The sequence below is a fragment of the Poromitra crassiceps genome (assembly GCF_964638095.1).
Source record: "Poromitra crassiceps genome assembly, contig: HAP1_SCAFFOLD_258, whole genome shotgun sequence".
Lineage (NCBI taxonomy): Eukaryota > Metazoa > Chordata > Actinopteri > Beryciformes > Melamphaidae > Poromitra > Poromitra crassiceps.
This window is the reverse complement of record NW_028152139.1, coordinates 14,201-35,000: the sequence shown is the minus strand read 5'-3', so window position 1 is coordinate 35,000 and position 20,800 is coordinate 14,201. Positions and strand designations below refer to the sequence as shown.

Below are 20,800 nucleotides of genomic sequence, written 5' to 3'. Positions count from 1 at the left end.
TGTAACACCTTCATATGTGTTATCATGCCATGTAACACCTTCCTATGTGTTATCATGTCATGTAACACCTTCCTATGTGTTATCATGCCATGTAACACCTTCATATGTGTTATCATGTCATGTAACACCTTCCTATGTGTTATCATGCCATGTAACACCTTCATATGTGTTATCATGCCATGTAACACCTTCATATGTGTTATCATGTCATGTAACACCTTCCTATGTGTTATCATGCCATGTAACACCTTCATATGTGTTATCATGTCATGTAACACCTTCCTATGTGTTATCATGCCATGTAACACCTTCATATGTGTTATCATGCCATGTAACACCTTCATATGTGTTATCATGCCATGTAACACCTTCATATGTGTTATCATGTCATGTAACACCTTCATATGTGTTATCATGCCATGTAACACCTTCCTATGTGTTATCATGTCATGTAAAACCTTCATATGTGTTATCATGCCATGTAACACCTTCATATGTGTTATCATGCCATGTAACATCTTCCTATGTGTTATCATGCCATGTAACACCTTCATATGTGTTATCATGTCATGTAACACCTTCATATGTGTTATCATGTCATGTAACATCTTCCTATGTGTTATCATGCCATGTAACACCTTCATATGTGTTATCATGTCATGTAACACCTTCATATGTGTTATCATGCCATGTAACACCTTCATATGTGTTATCATGCCATGTAACACCTTCCTATGTGTTATCATGTCATGTAACACCTTCATATGTGTTATCATGTCATGTAACATCTTCCTATGTGTTATCATGTCAGGTAACACCTTCATATGTGTTATCATGTCATGTAACACCTTCATATGTGTTATCATGTCATGTAACACCTTCCTATGTGTTATCATGGCATGTAACACCTTCATATGTGTTATCATGTCATGTAACATCTTCCTATGTGTTATCATGTCAGGTAACACCTTCATATGTGTTATCATGTCATGTAACACCTTCATATGTGTTATCATGCCATGTAACACCTTCATATGTGTTATCATGTCATGTAACATCTTCATATGTGTTATCATGTCAGGTAACACCTTCATATGTGTTATCATGCCATGTAACACCTTCCTATGTGTTATCATGGCATGTAACACCTTCATATGTGTTATCATGTCATGTAACATCTTCCTATGTGTTATCATGTCAGGTAACACCTTCATATGTGTTATCATGTCATGTAACACCTTCATATGTGTTATCATGCCATGTAACACCTTCCTATGTGTTATCATGTCATGTAACATCTTCATATGTGTTATCATGTCAGGTAACACCTTCATATGTGTTATCATGCCATGTAACATCTTCCTATGTGTTATCATGTCAGGTAACACCTTCATATGTGTTATCATGCCATGTAACATCTTCCTATGTGTTATCATGCCATGTAACACCTTCATATGTGTTATCATGTCATGTAACACCTTCATATGTGTTATCATGTCATGTAACATCTTCCTATGTGTTATCATGTCATGTAACACCTTCATATGTATTATCATGTCATGTAACACCTTCCTATGTGTTATCATGCCATGTAACACCTTCATATGTGTTATCATGTCATGTAACACCTTCATATGTGTTATCATGCCATGTAACACCTTCCTATGTGTTATCATGCCATGTAACACCTTCATATGTGTTATCATGCCATGTAACATCTTCCTATGTGTTATCATGCAATGTAACACCTTCATATGTGTTATCATGTCATGTAACATCTTCCTATGTGTTATCATGCCATGTAACATCTTCCTATGTGTTATCATGTCAGGTAACACCTTCATATGTGTTATCATGCCATGTAACATCTTCCTATGTGTTATCATGCCATGTAACACCTTCATATGTGTTATCATGCCATGTAACATCTTCCTATGTGTTATCATGCCATGTAACACCTTCATATGTGTTATCATGTCATGTAACATCTTCCTATGTGTTATCATGTCAGGTAACACCTTCATATGTGTTATCATGCCATGTAACATCTTCCTATGTGTTATCATGTCAGGTAACACCTTCCTATGTGTTATCATGTCATGTAACACCTTCATATGTGTTATCATGTCATGTAACACCTTCATATGTGTTATCATGTCATGTAACACCTTCATATGTGTTATCATGTCATGTAACACCTTCATATGTGTTATCATGTCATGTAACACCTTCATATGTGTTATCATGTCATGTAACACCTTCATATGTGTTATCATGTCATGTAACACCTTCCTATGTGTTATCATGTCATGTAACACCTTCCTATGTGTTATCATGCCATGTAACATCTTCCTATGTGTTATCATGTCATGTAACACCTTCATATGTGTTATCATGTCATGTAACACCTTCCTATGTGTTATCATGTCATGTAACACCTTCCTATGTGTTATCATGCCATGTAACATCTTCCTATGTGTTATCGTGCCATGTAAAACCTTCATATGTGTTATCGTGCCATGTAAAACCTTCATATGTGTTATCGTGCCATGTAACACAAGACATAAGACTAAAGTTATCATTGAAGGTTCTGGCAAGAGGCCATTTCTCTAATGCAAAAGCCTCCTGAACACAAAATGTCAATGTAAATGTTCCTTCTCATACAAACAGGCATTTGATGAGGCCACCCCTATTGTCAAATGGTTGAAGAAACACCAGCAGTGGGGCGGACGCTACGGATCTACTCAGGTAACATGGAGCTCTCTCTTTCCCTCACTCTCTCTCCCTCTCCTCTCTCCCCCTCCCTCTCTCTCCCCTCCCTCTCTCTTCCTCTCCTCTCTCTCCCTCCCTCTCTCTCCCTCTCCTCTCTCCCCCTTCCTCTCTCTTCCTCTCCTCTCTCCCCCTCCCTCTCTCTCCCTCTCCTCTCTCCCCTCCCTCTCCTCTCTCCCCCTCCCTCTCTCCCCCTCCCTCTCTCTTCCTCTCATCTCCCCCCTCCCTCTCTCTGTCTCTCTCACTCCCTCTCGGTCAATACATTTACGTGTCTTTGTTTTGAGACTATGGGCTTAGACGACTGGGCTATTTTCCAAGTCTCTGATTCTTTTTTCTCCATAATTCTCTCTCTCTCCAGGCTACCATCATAGTGCATCAGGCTGTGGTTTGCTCTCTCTCCAGGCTACCATCATAGTGTATCAGGCTGTGGTTTGGTCTCTCTCTCCAGGCTACCATCATAGTTATCAGGCTGTGGTTTGGTCTCTCTCTCCAGGCTACTGTAATAAACCTTCTAGGAGGATTAAGGCTAACACAAAGTAGCCAAGTAGCGTTTGCTGCCACCACCTTTTTACCGGTATGGTCCGGAACCAGAGATATGAGATAATACAAGACAGCCAGGTAAAGGGGAAAAATATACAATGCTTTATTTAATTTGGCATATAGACTAAACCTGTACAGCAAGTATGGAGAATGGAATGAACAGCTGTGATACTGGGAAAACAATGGCCTCGCCACCCCGCCCCCACCCAATGCAATGTAAACCCACACACACTAGGGGATTCAGTGTAATAGCACTACAAACAAGCACAGCAAACTGTAAATGAGCACTACAAACGGGCACTGCGAACGGGCACTGCAAATGAGCACAGCAAACTAAATGAGCACTACACACGAGTACTGCGAACGGGCACTGCACACGAGCACACACACTGCAACCAACCATAAACGGCCTGCCCTGTACACACACTGGCAGGCAAAACCTTTCAAAGAGGTAACACACGTGATTCAGAGCACACAGGAATTAAACATGGACTGAGGCTGTGCGGTTTAGCTAACCGTCCTCCCACCATGTCCCAGCCACCCAACCACCTCCCACTTGCTACAAGTCAGATGGTTATTAAAAGTTCATTAAGAAAACAAACAAACAAACAAACAGGCCTATTATATTTCATTTAAAATGCAATCACTAATACTCAACTTTCCCAGTTGACAAGACCCTCCCCAGGGGTCTAGGCTTGATCGCTGGTCCGACCTGGCTCTTGTGTAGCGGGAGCCCAGGGTGGGGCAAACGTTGGTCCAGCGCAGAATTAGAGACGCCCAGAGCATAGGGAGACTCCACACCAAACCTGGGAACGGCAGAGCACTCCTATACGATCCCCAGCCCTAACTGACTGAGGCAGTACCGCCACAGTCCTGACTTCTATTCCCGATCGGACCCCCAGATAATCTGCTATAAACTGTCTTCACCGCCGGCAGTCCTACCGACTGCGAACGGCACCCACCCCCAAGATGTGAGTGCAAAATCGGGTTGCTTGGCTGGGTTACAAACCCCGTAGCGTCCACCAAGCGCCGTTCCCCAGGAGACACTGTCGGGCGCCCGGCTCTGTGTTTTTAACAGTTCCCCAGAGTCTCTGGCAGCGCCCGCAATCAAATGCAGGTGAGAACCATCAGTCATTAGGTTGTCAATCAATGTCAGCAGTTGTCAATCAGTGTCAGCAGGGCCACTCAGCCCATACCCCCCCCCATACTCATTACACTCTCCCCCCCCTTAAATGAGACTCGTCCTCGAGTCACAGGGAAGTCATGTTGTAGTCACGAGACCATGCGGGAGGCTTCCTCTCACGTGCTGGGCGCCTCTCCTGCATAGGCAACTGTCCTGGCAATGCCCCCTCTCCTGATGGGGCTCGGCTTGAGGCCCCACACCCCTGGGGGGGCGGTATGTGGTCACTGTGAACACCAGAAGTTGTTGGCAACCGGACCTCCCCAGGTTTAGGAGCTGCCGTCTCTGCTCCAGTGTCCAAACCAGGCACAGCATGAACACCATCCTCTCCTCCCTCTGGTGGTATGGTCTGGTGGTCAGCTCCCATTCTCACCGGGACGGCAGAGGAGTACTGGGGTCGCCGAGGAAACCAGCCAGCACCACCACCAACCCCTGGATGTTGTGCCCTGGGAGGCTGCCGGCGTAGGCCTGATCCCCCACCATCCTGGGTGTTTGATGTTACTGGTATGGGAGCAAGAAAAGGTTTGAGTCGATTGAAATGCACAACCATCTCAGTTCCCCCCTCCTGTGGTGCTATGCGATATAATACATCTGTAACTCTCTCGGCCACCTTATAAGGACCCCTAAAACGTCGCTGTAATTTGGGACAGACACCCCTTTTTCTAGCTTTACAACGAACCCACACCAACTCCCCCTCCGAGTAGTATTGAAAGTTCGCCCGGAAATCAAACGCAGCCTTTTGCCGCCCTGAGGCTTTCAGTTGATGTCCTCTAACAGCCTCTACAACTGTGGAAAGGGTGTCATTTAATCTAGTCACATATTCACTGGCCGAAGAGAATCTCTCTCCATTACTTAGGTTAAGCATAATATCAACAGGAAGAATGATCTCCCGCCCAAATACCACCTTGTATGGGCTAAACCCCGTACTTGTATGAACACTGCTACGGTAGGCCATCATCACATAGGGCAGCAGCACATCCCAATTTGACTGGTTATCTTTAACAAAAAGGGACAACATAGACAAAAGTGTTCGATTAAATCTCTCAATTAACCCATCAGATTGAGGGTGATATGGCGATGTTCTCGTCTTATGAATGGTTAACAGTTGACATAACTCTTTGAACAAGTTGGATTCAAAATTACGACCCTGGTCCGAGTGAATACTTCGGGGGGCACCAAACCGGCAAACCCACTCCTCCACCAAAACTTTGGCCACCGTCTTAGCCTCCTGGTTGGGGATGGAAAATGCCTCTGTCCACTTAGAAAAGTAATCCCCCACGACCAAAATGTACTTATTCTTATCTGCAGTCTCAGGTAGGGGCCCCATGATATCCAACGCCACCCGTTCATATGGCCTTGATGCAACGGTAGGCTGAAGAGGGGCACATAAAGGCTGGCCAGAGGTTTTACGAGAGCCACAATCTATGCACTCCCGGCACCATCGTTTTACATCTCCAAACCATCCCGCCCAATAAAACCGATCTTTCACTTTCCACTGTAGCTTTTGCACCCCCAAATGGCCGCCGGTGGCAGAATTATGCAACTGGGCTAACACTTTAGGGACCAGGGATTTGGGAAGAACTACCTGTACCTGAGAGGCTGCATCAGAATTGGTTGGGGGGATCCTCACTAACCTCGAACCCTGCAGCCGTAACTGAGGCCACACGGGGGCATACTTTTGTAAAGTGGAATCCTCTGGGAATTCTGATCGCTTGTTAGCCCCCCCCTTCTTAAGCTGGATCAGTTTCTGTAACTCCCCATCTTCTTTTTGGGCCTGACCCAACTCATCTACCTCTTCCCACTGATCTAAGGGAGATGTTGCCCTATTTCCCTGCACTGCACGTATAGCCGAGGCCCGTTCGAGCTGTTCTCTCCCGCTCCCGTCTACAGGCAAAAGAGCTGAGGCAGTATTGGCCATGAATGCGGGCAATCTCGAAAGTGCATCAGCATTTACATGTAGTTTTCCAGGCCGATGTACAATCTTGTACTGAAAACTAGCCAGCTGTTCCACCCACCGAGCTACCTGTCCCTCCAAGCCCTGGAAATTGTGCAGCCAGCGCAATGAATTGTGATCTGTCCGCAAGATAAATTCTCTCCCCAACAAGTAATGCTTGAAATATTTAGTGAACATAACCATACTCAGAAGCTCTTTCTTGGTTGTGGCATACTTTCGCTCTTGCTTAGTTAGGGCTCTACTAGCATATGCTATAACACGCTCTACCCCTCCCTCCTCCTGTGACAGGACGGCACCAATACCAACATCACTAGCATCCGTATCCAGAATGAATGGTTTATTGGGATCCGGATATGCTAGAATGGGGGCAGAGATTAGACAAGATTTAAGTTGCTCAAATGCCTTCTGACATGCCTCTGTCCATTTGAACCGCCTGCCTTTCTCCGTCAACTGATGGAGGGGACGAGCAATGTCAGCGAAGCCCTTCACGAATCTCCTATAATAGGATGCCAGGCCAACAAAACTCCTCACTTCAGTCTGATTTTTCGGGACTGGCCACTCACGCACAGCCTGTACCTTGGCCGGGTCCGCTTCCACCCCACTGGCAGAAATAACATGGCCAAGGTACTGCACCTGCGTGGAAAACAGATTACACTTAGCTGGTTTCACCTTAAGATTGGCTTGACGCAGCTTTAATAAGACCCCCTCCAAACGTGACAGATGCTCTTGAAAGGTACGGCCGAAAACGATAATATCATCCAAATAAACCAAACAGGTGGTCCATTGGAGATCGGCTAGTACCAGATCCATCAGCCTCTGAAAGGTACTTGGGCTGTTACACAAACCAAAACTCAAAACATTAAATTCAAATAAGCCCTGGCGTGTGATAAAAGCAGTTTTATGTTTGTCTTTGGGATCCACCTCGACCTGCCAGTAACCACTGGCCAAGTCGAGTGTGGAAAACCAAATGGCCTTATGTAAACTATCCAACGCATCATCAATTCTCGGCAGTGGGTAAGCGTCCTTGCGAGTGAAATCATTAAGCTTGCGGTAATCAACACAAAAATGCAGACTACCATCACGCTTCCTCACAAGCACCACAGGAGCCGCCCAGGGACTACAAGAGGGCTGAATAATATCATTTTCCAGCATTTGTTTTATGTGATCTGTCACCTCTTGTTGTAAATGGATGGGAACACGGCGAGGAGGTAGCTTGACTGGTTTAGCATCACCGGTGTCAATTTGATGCGCAGTAAGATGGGTCCGGCCCAGATCATTGTCGCCAGTACTAAACACAGATAAGTTTTGATGCAACACATCCCGTACAGCTCGCAGTTCAGTGGTGTCTAATCCCTTCTGTTCAATAGCAAAATGTGCTAAAAGGGCATCAACTGTCCAGGGTCCCCTTCCCTCACTACCCATCCCTACCTCCTCTGCACCCTTCCCCACTTCAATGTCAGTATGCAGAATGCCTACTTTCATCCCTTCCTTCAAAGTGAGAGCATCATCGGTGACATTGATCACTCGGACCGGCAAAGTGCCTTTTTCTACCCTACAAACGACACGAGCCACCATAATGTCACAGTGTTTGGATAACGATGCAGTGGGCTCCAACATGCCCTCTGCACAATAATCCACTCTATTGGCAACTTGTCCCAAAATGATAGCTTCACTGCGGGGGGGCACCACGGTATCGGCCTGAACCTTAATGATTTGGGGTTTATCATCATCAGCAGGGACAACTAACGGTAAACATTTTCCCATCAGCCGGCACTCTCTTTTCCCAAAGTCGACTACAGCCCCATACTTGGAAAGAAAATCAAACCCCAGAAGGATCTCTTGAGAGGGTATGTCTGCAACCAAAAATTCTGCAATCAAGGCAAGGGAATTAAACTGGCAAACTGTCTGCCATTTGCCCATAATTCCCATACCGCTGCCATTGGCTGCTGACACATCCCCAGTGTAGCCTGTTAATTCAGACCCCCCGTTGGTAATGTTTAACCAGGTTTGCTTTGGAATCACTGACAAGGTAGCACCACTGTCAACTAACAAGAGAGACTCTAACCCACCTACTTTGGAGAGAAGGTACCCAGAACCTCCATTACTGCTCACTGGGGCCACAGTCTTTAAGGAATGTGTGGGGGCGGGCATTGGACCCACTGTGTCCGCCCCCTCTAGTTTCCCTGCAGATAGGGACAGTCGCGGCGTAGGTGCCTATTACAGCCGCATTCCCAGCAGCCACCCCCGGGCTCCTGGCCACCCCCTCCAAAGCGTCGGCCAACAGGGGCACCATAGCTACGGGGGTCCCCAGTTACATCCCTGGAATAGCTAGGGAGCACAGGGTGACTGGGGGCAGTGTGACGTACATGAAGGGAGGTTTGTAGCGATTTGACTTCCTGTCGCAAACCTTCAACAACCCCCACCAAAACTTCCATCTGTTCATCAGTCTTAGACCTGGCATTGTGCTCTGCAACTCCTCTGACTTTAGCATCAGACGTTACATGGGTCTGTTCAAGACTCCTAAGGAGCTCCATCTCAGAGGCCAGGTTAATGGCTGCTTCCAATGTGTTAGGTTTTGCACCGCGCAGGTGGACACGGAAATCGCCCATTGCAAAATGAGTGATAAAATGATCTCGGGCTAACAAATCCTGTGTGTGCTCGTCTGCTGAGGGATATGCTCTCATTGCCAGCCGGCGCAGAGCATTGCCAAATTCTCTGGCGGTTTCGTTATGCAACCTCCTCCTAGATGTAAAACTAGCCCGACTCCAATCATCACTGTCACATGGCTCCAAACATTGGGCCATGGCGGCTTTTAACAGTGAATAATTGTTTTTGGCCTCAGCTGGGATGCCACTATAAATATCACGCGCCCGGCCTGAGAGTAACAGGGACATAAATTTCAATTTATGTGACTCATCCCAATGGTTCACATCAGCAGCCAGATCAAATTGCGCGGACCAGTCGGACCATTCACGACCGACTCCTGTATAGGTTTCTGGCATGAAAATGGGGCGGGGGGTTGAAATCACGTTAAGATTTCCTGGGGGGTTCATGGCAGCGCTCGCAGAAGACGACCCGTTACTACCCCCAGCTGTCGATAAAGCATTAACCTCAATCTCTGGCATTTTTGTCCTTTAATATATTGTTTTAAAGGAATTTTTGAATGAGTAAATCCCACCACTGCCACCAGTGTAATAAACCTTCTAGGAGGATTAAGGCTAACACAAAGTAGCCAAGTAGCGTTTGCTGCCACCACCTTTTTACCGGTATGGTCCGGAACCAGAGATATGAGATAATACAAGACAGCCAGGTAAAGGGGAAAAATATACAATGCTTTATTTAATTTGGCATATAGACTAAACCTGTACAGCAAGTATGGAGAATGGAATGAACAGCTGTGATACTGGGAAAACAATGGCCTCGCCACCCCGCCCCCACCCAATGCAATGTAAACCCACACACACTAGGGGATTCAGTGTAATAGCACTACAAACAAGCACAGCAAACTGTAAATGAGCACTACAAACGGGCACTGCGAACGGGCACTGCAAATGAGCACAGCAAACTAAATGAGCACTACACACGAGTACTGCGAACGGGCACTGCACACGAGCACACACACTGCAACCAACCATAAACGGCCTGCCCTGTACACACACTGGCAGGCAAAACCTTTCAAAGAGGTAACACACGTGATTCAGAGCACACAGGAATTAAACATGGACTGAGGCTGTGCGGTTTAGCTAACCGTCCTCCCACCATGTCCCAGCCACCCAACCACCTCCCACTTGCTACAAGTCAGATGGTTATTAAAAGTTCATTAAGAAAACAAACAAACAAACAAACAGGCCTATTATATTTCATTTAAAATGCAATCACTAATACTCAACTTTCCCAGTTGACAAGACCCTCCCCAGGGGTCTAGGCTTGATCGCTGGTCCGACCTGGCTCTTGTGTAGCGGGAGCCCAGGGTGGGGCAAACGTTGGTCCAGCGCAGAATTAGAGACGCCCAGAGCATAGGGAGACTCCACACCAAACCTGGGAACGGCAGAGCACTCCTATACGATCCCCAGCCCTAACTGACTGAGGCAGTACCGCCACAGTCCTGACTTCTATTCCCGATCGGACCCCCAGATAATCTGCTATAAACTGTCTTCACCGCCGGCAGTCCTACCGACTGCGAACGGCACCCACCCCCAAGATGTGAGTGCAAAATCGGGTTGCTTGGCTGGGTTACAAACCCCGTAGCGTCCACCAAGCGCCGTTCCCCAGGAGACACTGTCGGGCGCCCGGCTCTGTGTTTTTAACAGTTCCCCAGAGTCTCTGGCAGCGCCCGCAATCAAATGCAGGTGAGAACCATCAGTCATTAGGTTGTCAATCAATGTCAGCAGTTGTCAATCAGTGTCAGCAGGGCCACTCAGCCCATACCCCCCCCCATACTCATTACACTACCATCATAGTGTATCAGGCTGTGGTTTGGTCTCTCTCTCCAGGCTACCATCATAGTTATCAGGCTGTGGTTTGGTCTCTCTCTCCAGGCTACCATCAGAGTTATCAGGCTGTATAGTTTGCTCTCTCTCCAGGCTACCATCATAGTGTATCAGGCTGTGGTTTGGTCTCTCTCTCCAGGCTACCATAGGGTGACCAGATGTCCCGCTTTGTGCGGGACTGCACAGCATTTTCATGATTTTTCACGCGTCCCGCAAATTGAGAAGATGTCCCGCATTTTGGGCGAGAGAGAGAGGGAGCGCGATCAGACCAAGGCAGAGAGAGAAATAGAGGGAGAGCGGGGGAGAGAGATAGACCGAGAGACAGAGGGAGAGCAGGGGAGAGAGAGAGCATGCACACCGCTGCTCTTGTCTGCAGCACACACTGTGGCTCGAGCGATGTGCAGCGCACGGTTAACTTCAGATAGTGCAGCCTGAGAGATGTGTATTCCCAGTAACTAGTAGCAATAATAACAATACCAATGGCCAAATACTTACCATACTAATGATAATAGCTACTACCCATATTAATACAACAGTGCATCTTTGCACAAAGCTCTCAAGTGTTGTATAACTGGCACAATTGAAGACAGCCTCAAATCTTTCTCAACAGCTGCTACAGGCTATTTGCAATGGGCAATTATAAATTCCATTCTAAGCTGTGCTCTTATTGTGATGTTAGTTAATGTTTTGTTCAGATGAAGCTAGCCTATATGGTTCTACTTCAATACCTATATGGTTCAGTAGTATATTGTTCTACTAGAAAAGTCTGACTAACTTTAATGTTTTCGTGTGTGGAAGGCACACACCTGCCATGTGTTTAATCTGTACATGAAGCCCTGACTTGAATCCCATGTCAGCAACCTGTCTGGTCTGTTTTATTGTAGCCTACACATTTTAGTCAGATAATTTATGTTTTTATTTGCAGATTGTGTGAATCAACCAGAGGGCAAAGCATAGAGAGGGGTGAATAGAAATGTATATTTTTTGTAAGTTAGAAAATACAGTATATCTAAATTTTAGACTGCCTCAAATCATCGGTAGCGTGTCCCACATTGTCCCACACAAACGTACTCTTTGTCCCACATTTGGTTTGCTGGGATCTGGTCACCCTAGGCTACCATCATAGTGTATCAAGCTGTGGTTTGGTCTCTCTCTCCAGGCTACCATCATAGTGTATCAGGCTGTGGTTTGCTCTCTCTCCAGGCTACCATCATAGTTATCAGGCTGTGGTTTGCTCTCTCTCCAGGCTACCATCATAGTTATCAGGCTGTATAGTTTGCTCTCTCTCCAGGCTACCATCATAGTGTATCAGGCTGTGGTTTGGTCTCTCTCTCCAGGCTACCATCATAGTGTATCAGGCTGTAGTTTGGTCTCTCTCTCTTCAGGCTACCATCCTAGTGTATCAGGCTGTGGTTTGGTCTCTCTCTCTTCAGGCTACCGTCCTAGTGTATCAGGCTGTGGCTGAGTATTGGACTAACGCTAAGGAAGCAGAATATGATCTGGATGTGGACGTCCTACTGCCAGGCAGGTCAAGACCTGAGCGCTACAAGTTCAACAGGCAGAACTACTATGGCACTAGAACGTCTAAGGTGAGATCACAAACACACACACACACACACACACACACACACACACAGACACAGACACAGACACACACTCACACACACATACACACTGAGATGGATAGGAATTATCTCTTTAATAAGGTTGTGTGTATATGTGCGTGCGTGCGTACACGTGCGTGCGTGCGTGCGTGCGTGTGTGTGTGTGTGACTACCACAGATGAACGATATAAACCAGAACGTGACGGTGACTGCCACAGGATCAGGAGAAGCCACGCTGACAGTGAGTATTCCACAATGTTTGGTCCAACATTATCTGTTGGTGTCCTGAGGCCTATACCACGAAGCAAGATTAGTGGCTTAGCGAGGTAAATTTAGGTTTAACCCTAGGTTTGCCGTACCACGACGCTAGTTAACTTCTTAACGAGATAGATCACCATAGCAACTTATGCTCCACGGGCCGCTAACCTGCTTTGTAGCAGGTTAAGTTCAGAGGATAAGATCAAAACCCATGAAAGACCCACCTGCTTACCAATCAGCTCTCTGGAAACAGTGAGTCGCCATTCATATGGTCCCCATATGAAAAATACATTGCATTCAAATGAAAAAGAAATAAAGAAAAAAAACATATGGCTCCTGTTGAATTAATCTAGGACTGAAGCCTTGCACTTGTTGCAGGCTACATTTAAATTAAGCCCTACTTAGCACTTTGGAATATGTTTTCATATATTCATTTTTGTGCTCTCAAGTAGGCTAGATACATTTGACCTGCCAATCGATTGCAGCTGAACAATGAGTGGAGAAATATCACTAAACCGGCGTAAAAAGGTTACATAAACGTCTCCAAAGCGCACGGTGCCGTGTGCGCAACGGAGCTGAGGCTGACGTTGAGTTGGACATGGTCATACATGCCAGAATAGCCTACTACTATCTAAGCAATTTAATATGGGATCACCTGCACACAGATTATTCATATCTAGGCTACTCCTGCATTTTGCAGCTGCAACTGTGTTGCTTTTGGCCTGTATGATGTGATTGAACTTCATATTATTTCCAGCATAGACCTTGTACTGTATGAAATATGGAGATATGCGACTCTGCTGCCAATAGCCTATATGTGACCACAAAATAGGCAATTTTTTATAAATGAAATCTATGCCCGCACGTACCGTGTCGATTCAGTTCAGCAGCCTTTATTTTATTTTATTATCATTATTTTTTTATTGATAGCCTATTAGCCTATAGGAATTATTCCATCAGTGCGACCAAACACATCATGAGATAATTATTATTCATTGAGCCTAAATGGTCTAAATACACCTACGGATTTTGGAAATTTAGACTGAGATAGATTACACATTACTTCCACTTGCAAAAAAGACATGCAGGTTTTATTGAGTTTATTGAGAGGGTGAATTGAGCTGCTGTAGATACATGGAGGCAGAGAAATGACTGGTGTGAATAAAAGTGGTAACTTTAAACAATTATTTGGGAACAGACTAATAATATCAAATGCGGATTTTGATTCTGACATAGGCTACAGTAAAGCTTCACGATTTGCGCTTTGAATGAATGAGGAAATAGGCATGTCTGCGGCTGTAAAAGCTGGAGCAGTCCATATTGGATTGTGATTGGCTAGTTGTTAAAAACCTTTTGCGGGCACGAGCTCCCGTGCACGAGCATTTTTAGGTGCACGCGCTCTCAACTTGATTAGAAAAACCTGGATCCACTTAACAAGTTGAGAACTAGATTCGTGGTATGACTTTAGCTAGATGGCAATGATCTGGTTAAGCCAAACCAGATCAAGGGACAGATCCTGGATCTGCTTATGTTGACATTCGTGGTATGGGCCTCTGTAGCCTGTACTACGAAGCTAGTTTAATGCCTTATCCGAGTAAGTTTGAGTTTAAACCTGGTTTAGCCGTACTACAAAGCAAGTTAACTTTCAATCACCATGGCAACTGACGCTGCAAAGCTAACCTGGTCGCGACCAGGTTAGCTTCAGAGGATAAGATCAAAATCCATGACAGACCCATATAATCGGCTCTCTGGAGTCACTCACCGTTCATATAAGATCGCCATATGAAAAATAGATTGCAGTCAACTGAGAATATAACAAGAAAAACATTTGTGGCTCTGTAGGCTACATAATTAAATTAAGCCTACTTACCACTTTATGTCTTAACAGCTCAACGATGCGTGGAGAAATATGATCACTATTAATCACCGCGGCGCATATCATGAATGGACCCTCAAATGGAGTGAGGGTGATATTCTCCTACATGCCAGAAAAGCCTATACATATAATATAGATATGGGATAAATATGGATAGCCCCAATACTAAATATGCAGGCTATTCTTGCATCTTTCAGCTGGAACTGTGTCCTGTAGGCTGTATGCCAATATATGAGCAAAAATAGGCTAGTTTTTGTCAATGATAATATGCCCGCATCGTCTCAATTCAGTTCAGCAGTTTTCTCTTTTATAGTAGGCTATTAGGCTTTATACTAGGCTATTTTATATATGAATTATTCGATCAGTGCAACCACACACATGAGTGATAGAGATCATTATTCATTGAGCATGCGTTTCTAAATCTATGGTCTAAATAGGCTTACAGATTGTGGAAATGTATAGACTGAGACTGCTGTATTAATGTATGCAGCTGTATCAGACAGAAATCGCTGATCAAAGTAGCCTAAATCAAATGACTGATGTGAATACAAGCTGCTGCTTTAGACAGCCCTTCAGCAGACTATCCAACGCGGATTTTCATTCTGACATTAAATCGCGGATACATTAAATATCCGCTAAAACTCTGATCATGCACTGGCTTTCATGGAACGAGGAAATGGGTGTGGGCGTGGATCAACTCAGCTGTTCATAATGTGATTGGCCAGCGCACCTCTTTCGCGTGGACGCGCGCCTGTGCACGAGCGAAAAACGTGCGCGTGCACAGGCAGATCCCAGGTCCACTTACCTAGTAAAAAACCAGCGTCGTAGTATCAGTTAACTAGATAGCTTTGATCCCGTTCAGTCAAACCAGATCAAAGGGACTTATCGCGGATCTGTTAAACTAGTTTCGTAGTACAGGGCTCTGATGTAGCCTAGGTAAACCCAGTCTCCACGTGACCTCTATGTGCTATCAGTCACGAAGTCTTCATGACTGATAGCACATAGAGGTCACGTGGAGGCTGGGTTTACCCAGGCTACCTCTGATGTGTCTGTTGTGAATCCCAGGTGAGGCCAAAGGCCTATACTGGTATAGTATAAAAATAATAATGCTGGTATACTATAATAATACTGGTATACTATGATAATAATAATAATACTGGTATACTATAATAATACTGGTATACTATAATAATAATACTCACAAGTTGGCATGAACTAGGGGGAAAAATCCTTCCATTTGCTCGAACGTGGTGTCTGCAAACTTGTCCGAGGAAAAGATATTAACAGGGCACAGCACTGTTTACAGTATGTCTGTCTGTCTGTCTGTCTGTCTGTCTGTCTCTCTCTCTGTCTGTCTCTCTCTCTCCCTCCCTGTCTGTCTCTCTCTCTCCCTCCCTGTCTGTCTCTCTCCCTCCCTGTCTGTCTCTCTCTCTCCCTCCCTGTCTGTCTCTCTCTCTCCCTCCCTGTCTGTCTCTCTCTCTCCCTCCCTGTCTGTCTCTCTCTCTCTCTCTCTCCCTCCCTGTCTGTCTCTCTCCCTCCCTCCCTGTCTGTCTGTCTGTCTCTCTCTCTCCCTCCCTGTCTGTCTCTCTCTCTCCCTCCCTGTCTGTCTCTCTCTCTCCCTCCCTGTCTGTGTCTCTCTCTCTCCCTCCCTGTCTGTCTCTCTCCCTCCCTGTCTGTCTCTCTCTTTCCCTCCCTGTCTGTCTCTCTCTCTCTCCCTCCCTGTCTGTCTCTCTCCCTCCCTGTCTGTCTCTCTCTCTCTCCCTCCCTCCCTGTGGCAGATGGTGTCGCTCTATTATGCTCTGCCTAAAGAAAAGGAGAGTGACTGTCAGAAGTTTAACCTCTCTGTGCAGCTCATTCCAGGTGAATTGGTATCTGTCTGTCTGTGTCCCAGTTTATCTGGCTTTACTGTACTGTATGTGCTGCTTTTTCTCTGTAGCCGTCTGTCTTTTCTGAAGTTTAAATCCTAATGCTCTGTTTATCCAATGTTCTGCTTCTTCAGAGAAAATGGATGAAAATGAGAAAATATACAAGCTGAAAATAGAGATTTTGTAAGTATACTGAATGACAAGAAGCCATACCGAGTCTGCAATACGATTCAAAAATGATACAGTTGTAACGATTCAATACAGAATGATATAGCACTAATTAGATATGATTTGATTAATCTCTGATACGGTATAATTCAGTCCAATTCAATTCAATTCAATTCAATTCATTCTATTCTCATGATGTGCCATGTATTTCCTACTAGAATGGCTCAATGCAGCTCGTTGACTATTGTTGCCATTTAATTATAACAACATTTTATTTTGCCTAACAATATAGCCATAATACTGATGTGATACTGTGACTTAGTGACATATCCCACAGTGTAAAATCAACAAGGCAGATGGGCTCCGACGTGTTGTGAATCGATTGTAAACACTTTATAGACACTTTATTTAGACAAAACAATGACAACAAATCCACTGAAAATCACTGGCCAAATACTATACTGGATGTTGTTATCAAATGTATCCAGCTAGCTGTTAGCTTGTTAAAGCAAAGACTGTTGAAACCATAATAGGTATTCAGATAGCTGTTGTTAGCCAAATAAAATAATTTTGCAGTAAAATATTTTTTAAACTAGACATATTACAGTTATGGAAAAAACTTGGCTGTTGCTTTGTTCTACCTCGGAGAGCGGTATATCTAAAAAAAATAAAGCCTTTTTTGCATGTTTGTTACTTTACTACTTGGACAGATGCAGCCAATGTTGTAATGCCAAAAACTGCAGTTCCTCGAATGGCCACTTGAGGCTGGCTCCAAAAGGGAGTCAATCCCATTCACCACCATAAAATGTGCAACTTTACAGCATAAATAAGGCTATAGCTAATTTCACATTTCATGACAACTGTGGGCGGCTTTAGCTCAGGAGGTAGAGCGGGTCGGCCAATGACGCAAGGGTTGGCCTGCCACCATTGGTGTATGAATGGGTGAATGTAGACTATCTACTGATTGTAAAGTGCTTTGGATAAAAGCGCTATATAAATGCAGGCCATTTACCATTTACCATTTGTACGGGGGTGAATGTTTATATAACTCACCCGTTTAGTGGAAACTAGACGATTAAAAAAAAAAAATGTTTTGGGCGTGATTGCCTGTCCAGTGATCACACAGCTTGCTGATCATGGACCAGTAGCAGCCGGCGCTGTGGCTCTGTAGGAAACCCCGGTCTATAGCTGCTTCTCGCTCCAAATAACCAAGATGGCGACGGCCAAAATGCCAAAGTGAAGTCTTCAAAACAAACCAGTGGCTGCACTCATATTTGTATACAGTCTATGGCAGAGGAGCTCAAACCGTTTGTAATTCAAGGCCCACTTCTGATTGTTAAAACATTTCAGAGGACCAGGGGCCACATTACAGAAACGCCCTATCTTATGTCTTAAGTTAGGATAGGACTAGTTTAAGATAGGATTTTTTCTGATTTCGTATTACAGAAGCAAATCCTAACTAACTTTAGGAATCCTATCTTATCTTGCTAAATCCTATCTTATGTCTTGTTAGGAAATCCTAAATACTCATCCAGCATCGGTTATCAACTTTTCTGTCTGTTACCCTAGCAACCCCTAGCAACACCTCCTCCTTTCTCAACTCGTGGGGGAAGTAGGAGTGCTAGTAGCCTGCTATTAGCTAGTAGGCTAACGATGTGTGTTGTTCTTCCTCCCCCCTTGGAAACTGTATGTACCGAGGAGCCAAATTGCTGATGGCTGTTGCTACCTCAGTTAAATTACGTGACATAGCAGGCTGAAATATTTTGGATATGTCGGCCACTTCAGTTTGAAAATCTCCCTTCGCAAAAAACCGAAGTGCATTTGTAAGTTGTACTACAACCGGCAGAGCCTCGTGTCGCCTAGTCGGTCTCTCCAACACAGGTCTCAGCTCCTCAGCTAGCTGCAGTATCATGTCCCGGGGCAGTCTGTATCGATTAACGAGCGTTCTGTCATCAAAACGCAAAACGTCATTCAGGTCCCGCGTGAGCCTTTTGGCAAATAAATTGCACCTGTTGACATTTTGTTGGTTTTGCAAATGTAATAACAGCGCAGCCATAACGTACTGTAGGTAGGTAGGCTATACATAGGCTATAAATTATAATGAGATGCAAGATGGCTGTTGTTCCAGTTGAAAATAGCGTAAATTAGTTAGGACAGCATAGCTGGCATCTTAAAGTTAGGAGAGCTTTTTTAAGATTTGGGAGAGTTGGGACGCTTCTGTAATACGCTTTTCCCATTTTAAATTAGGATGAGAATATTGACTTAGGAACTGTTGTTCTGTAATGGGTGTTTTCCTAAATCAAGTCCTAACTCTAATTACCATGGTTACCAATCATTTAGGATAGGATTTGGAATTTAGGAAGTTTCTGTAATGTCGCCCCAGCTTCCCAAATATACACACAGAGACTGCCCCCCTACACACACACACACACACACACACACACACACACACACACACACACACACACACACACACACACACACACACACACACACACACACACACACACACACACACACACACACACACACACACACACACACACACACACACACACACACACACACACACACACGCCACTTCAACTACCCCTTCCCTCCCTGCCCTGCAGATGTCACTGTTGAAGCATTTTAATTAGAATTTCACACACACACACACACACACACACACACACACACACACACACACACACACAAGAAGCCAAGCAGGTAACATACAGCAGACAAGGCAGCGGGGTTATTGAATGTAATATTTGGCAAAGGCCATAGTTTTAATCTCAGCTGCCTTTTGTCCATCATTGTTTTATCGTGTCCATATTCTCTTTACAGGTATCTGGATCAGCAAAAAGATGCAACAATGTCAATCTTGGATATTGGCTTGCTCACTGGCTTCACTGCTGATACAAATGACCTGGACTTAGTAAGGGCCTAAAGACACACACACACACACGCACGCACGCACGCACACACACACACACACACACACACACACACACACACACAGACAGTTCAAAGATCAATACTCAAGTTACAGGATACATGTTTAATCTTAGGTTGTGTCAAATCTTAGGTTGTCTCAAACTGTGTTTGTGTGTGTGTGTGTGTGTGTGTGTGTGTGTGTGTGTGTGTGTATGTGTGTGTGTGTAGCTGTCCAAAGGGCGTGACCGCACCATTTCAAAGTATGAGATGAACACCGTCCTATCAGAAAGAGGCTCTCTCATCCTCTACCTGGACAAGGTAAGTTACCACTCCCCCTCCATCTCTCTCTCTTGCTCTCTCCCTCTCTCACACACACACAGACACATGCAAGTGTGCGCACACACACACACACACACACACACACACCTTTTTTCATCTCTCCTCAGGTGTCTCACAGACGACCAGACGAGATTGCTTTTAAGATCACCCAGACGATGAAAGTGGGCATCTTACAACCAGCAGCCGTGTCTGTCTATGAGTACTATGACCGTGAGTCCCAAAGAGACATAGAAACACACACTGCACCTCTCTGTGCATTGATACACACACACACACACACACACACACACACACACACACACACACACACAGACACACACACACACAGACATTATGCAAACATACTCTAAGTTTGCAATATTTGAGCTTGAACATTTAGGCAACTCATTGCTGCCACTGTCTTTCAGCGCATATGATAGTTAAGTAGGTATTTTAAGTATTTTAAATGCATTCTCAAGCAAGCTGAAGATGTTAAATGTACAGTACATTGTCAGAGAAATCCTATGATCAATCAGTACAAACCCCCCCTCCCCCCGCAGAGACACCATGTATGAAATTCTACCACCCGGAGAGGATAGGTGGACAGCTACTTCGACTCTGTCAAAATGATGAATGCACATGTGCTGAAGGTAAGCAACATGACATGACAAGCAAGTAAAAGCACAAAACTAACAAACTCACCAGTATTGCAGCAGGAATATTTAGCAGACAGACAGCACAGCACAGCAAAGCAGCTCAGTTAGACAACTCAAAGTGTGTTCAAATTTTAACATCTAACTCAGTGGTTCACATGTGCTGAAGGTAAGCAACATGACATCTAACTCAGTGGTTCACATGT

The 20,800-nt window shown here is 44.9% G+C and overlaps 1 protein-coding gene across 1 annotated transcript in view; it reads left to right on the top strand.

Moving 5' to 3' along the window:
- LOC310770916 (complement C3-like) overlaps positions 1-20,591 on the top strand; it is a gene marked incomplete at both ends in the record, with an annotated part of 58,893 nt that extends 38,302 nt beyond the window's left edge. Inside the window, 9 exons of the mRNA XM_083663612.1 lie at positions 2,671-2,748; positions 12,367-12,522; positions 12,716-12,778; positions 16,450-16,531; positions 16,671-16,719; positions 19,534-19,624; positions 19,852-19,941; positions 20,070-20,172; positions 20,502-20,591. Of these exons, the coding sequence (XP_083519738.1) occupies positions 2,671-2,748; positions 12,367-12,522; positions 12,716-12,778; positions 16,450-16,531; positions 16,671-16,719; positions 19,534-19,624; positions 19,852-19,941; positions 20,070-20,172; positions 20,502-20,591 (802 nt within the window). The remainder of the gene's footprint in view (positions 1-2,670; positions 2,749-12,366; positions 12,523-12,715; positions 12,779-16,449; positions 16,532-16,670; positions 16,720-19,533; positions 19,625-19,851; positions 19,942-20,069; positions 20,173-20,501) is intronic.
- Between the last annotated feature and the right edge of the window lie 209 nt (positions 20,592-20,800).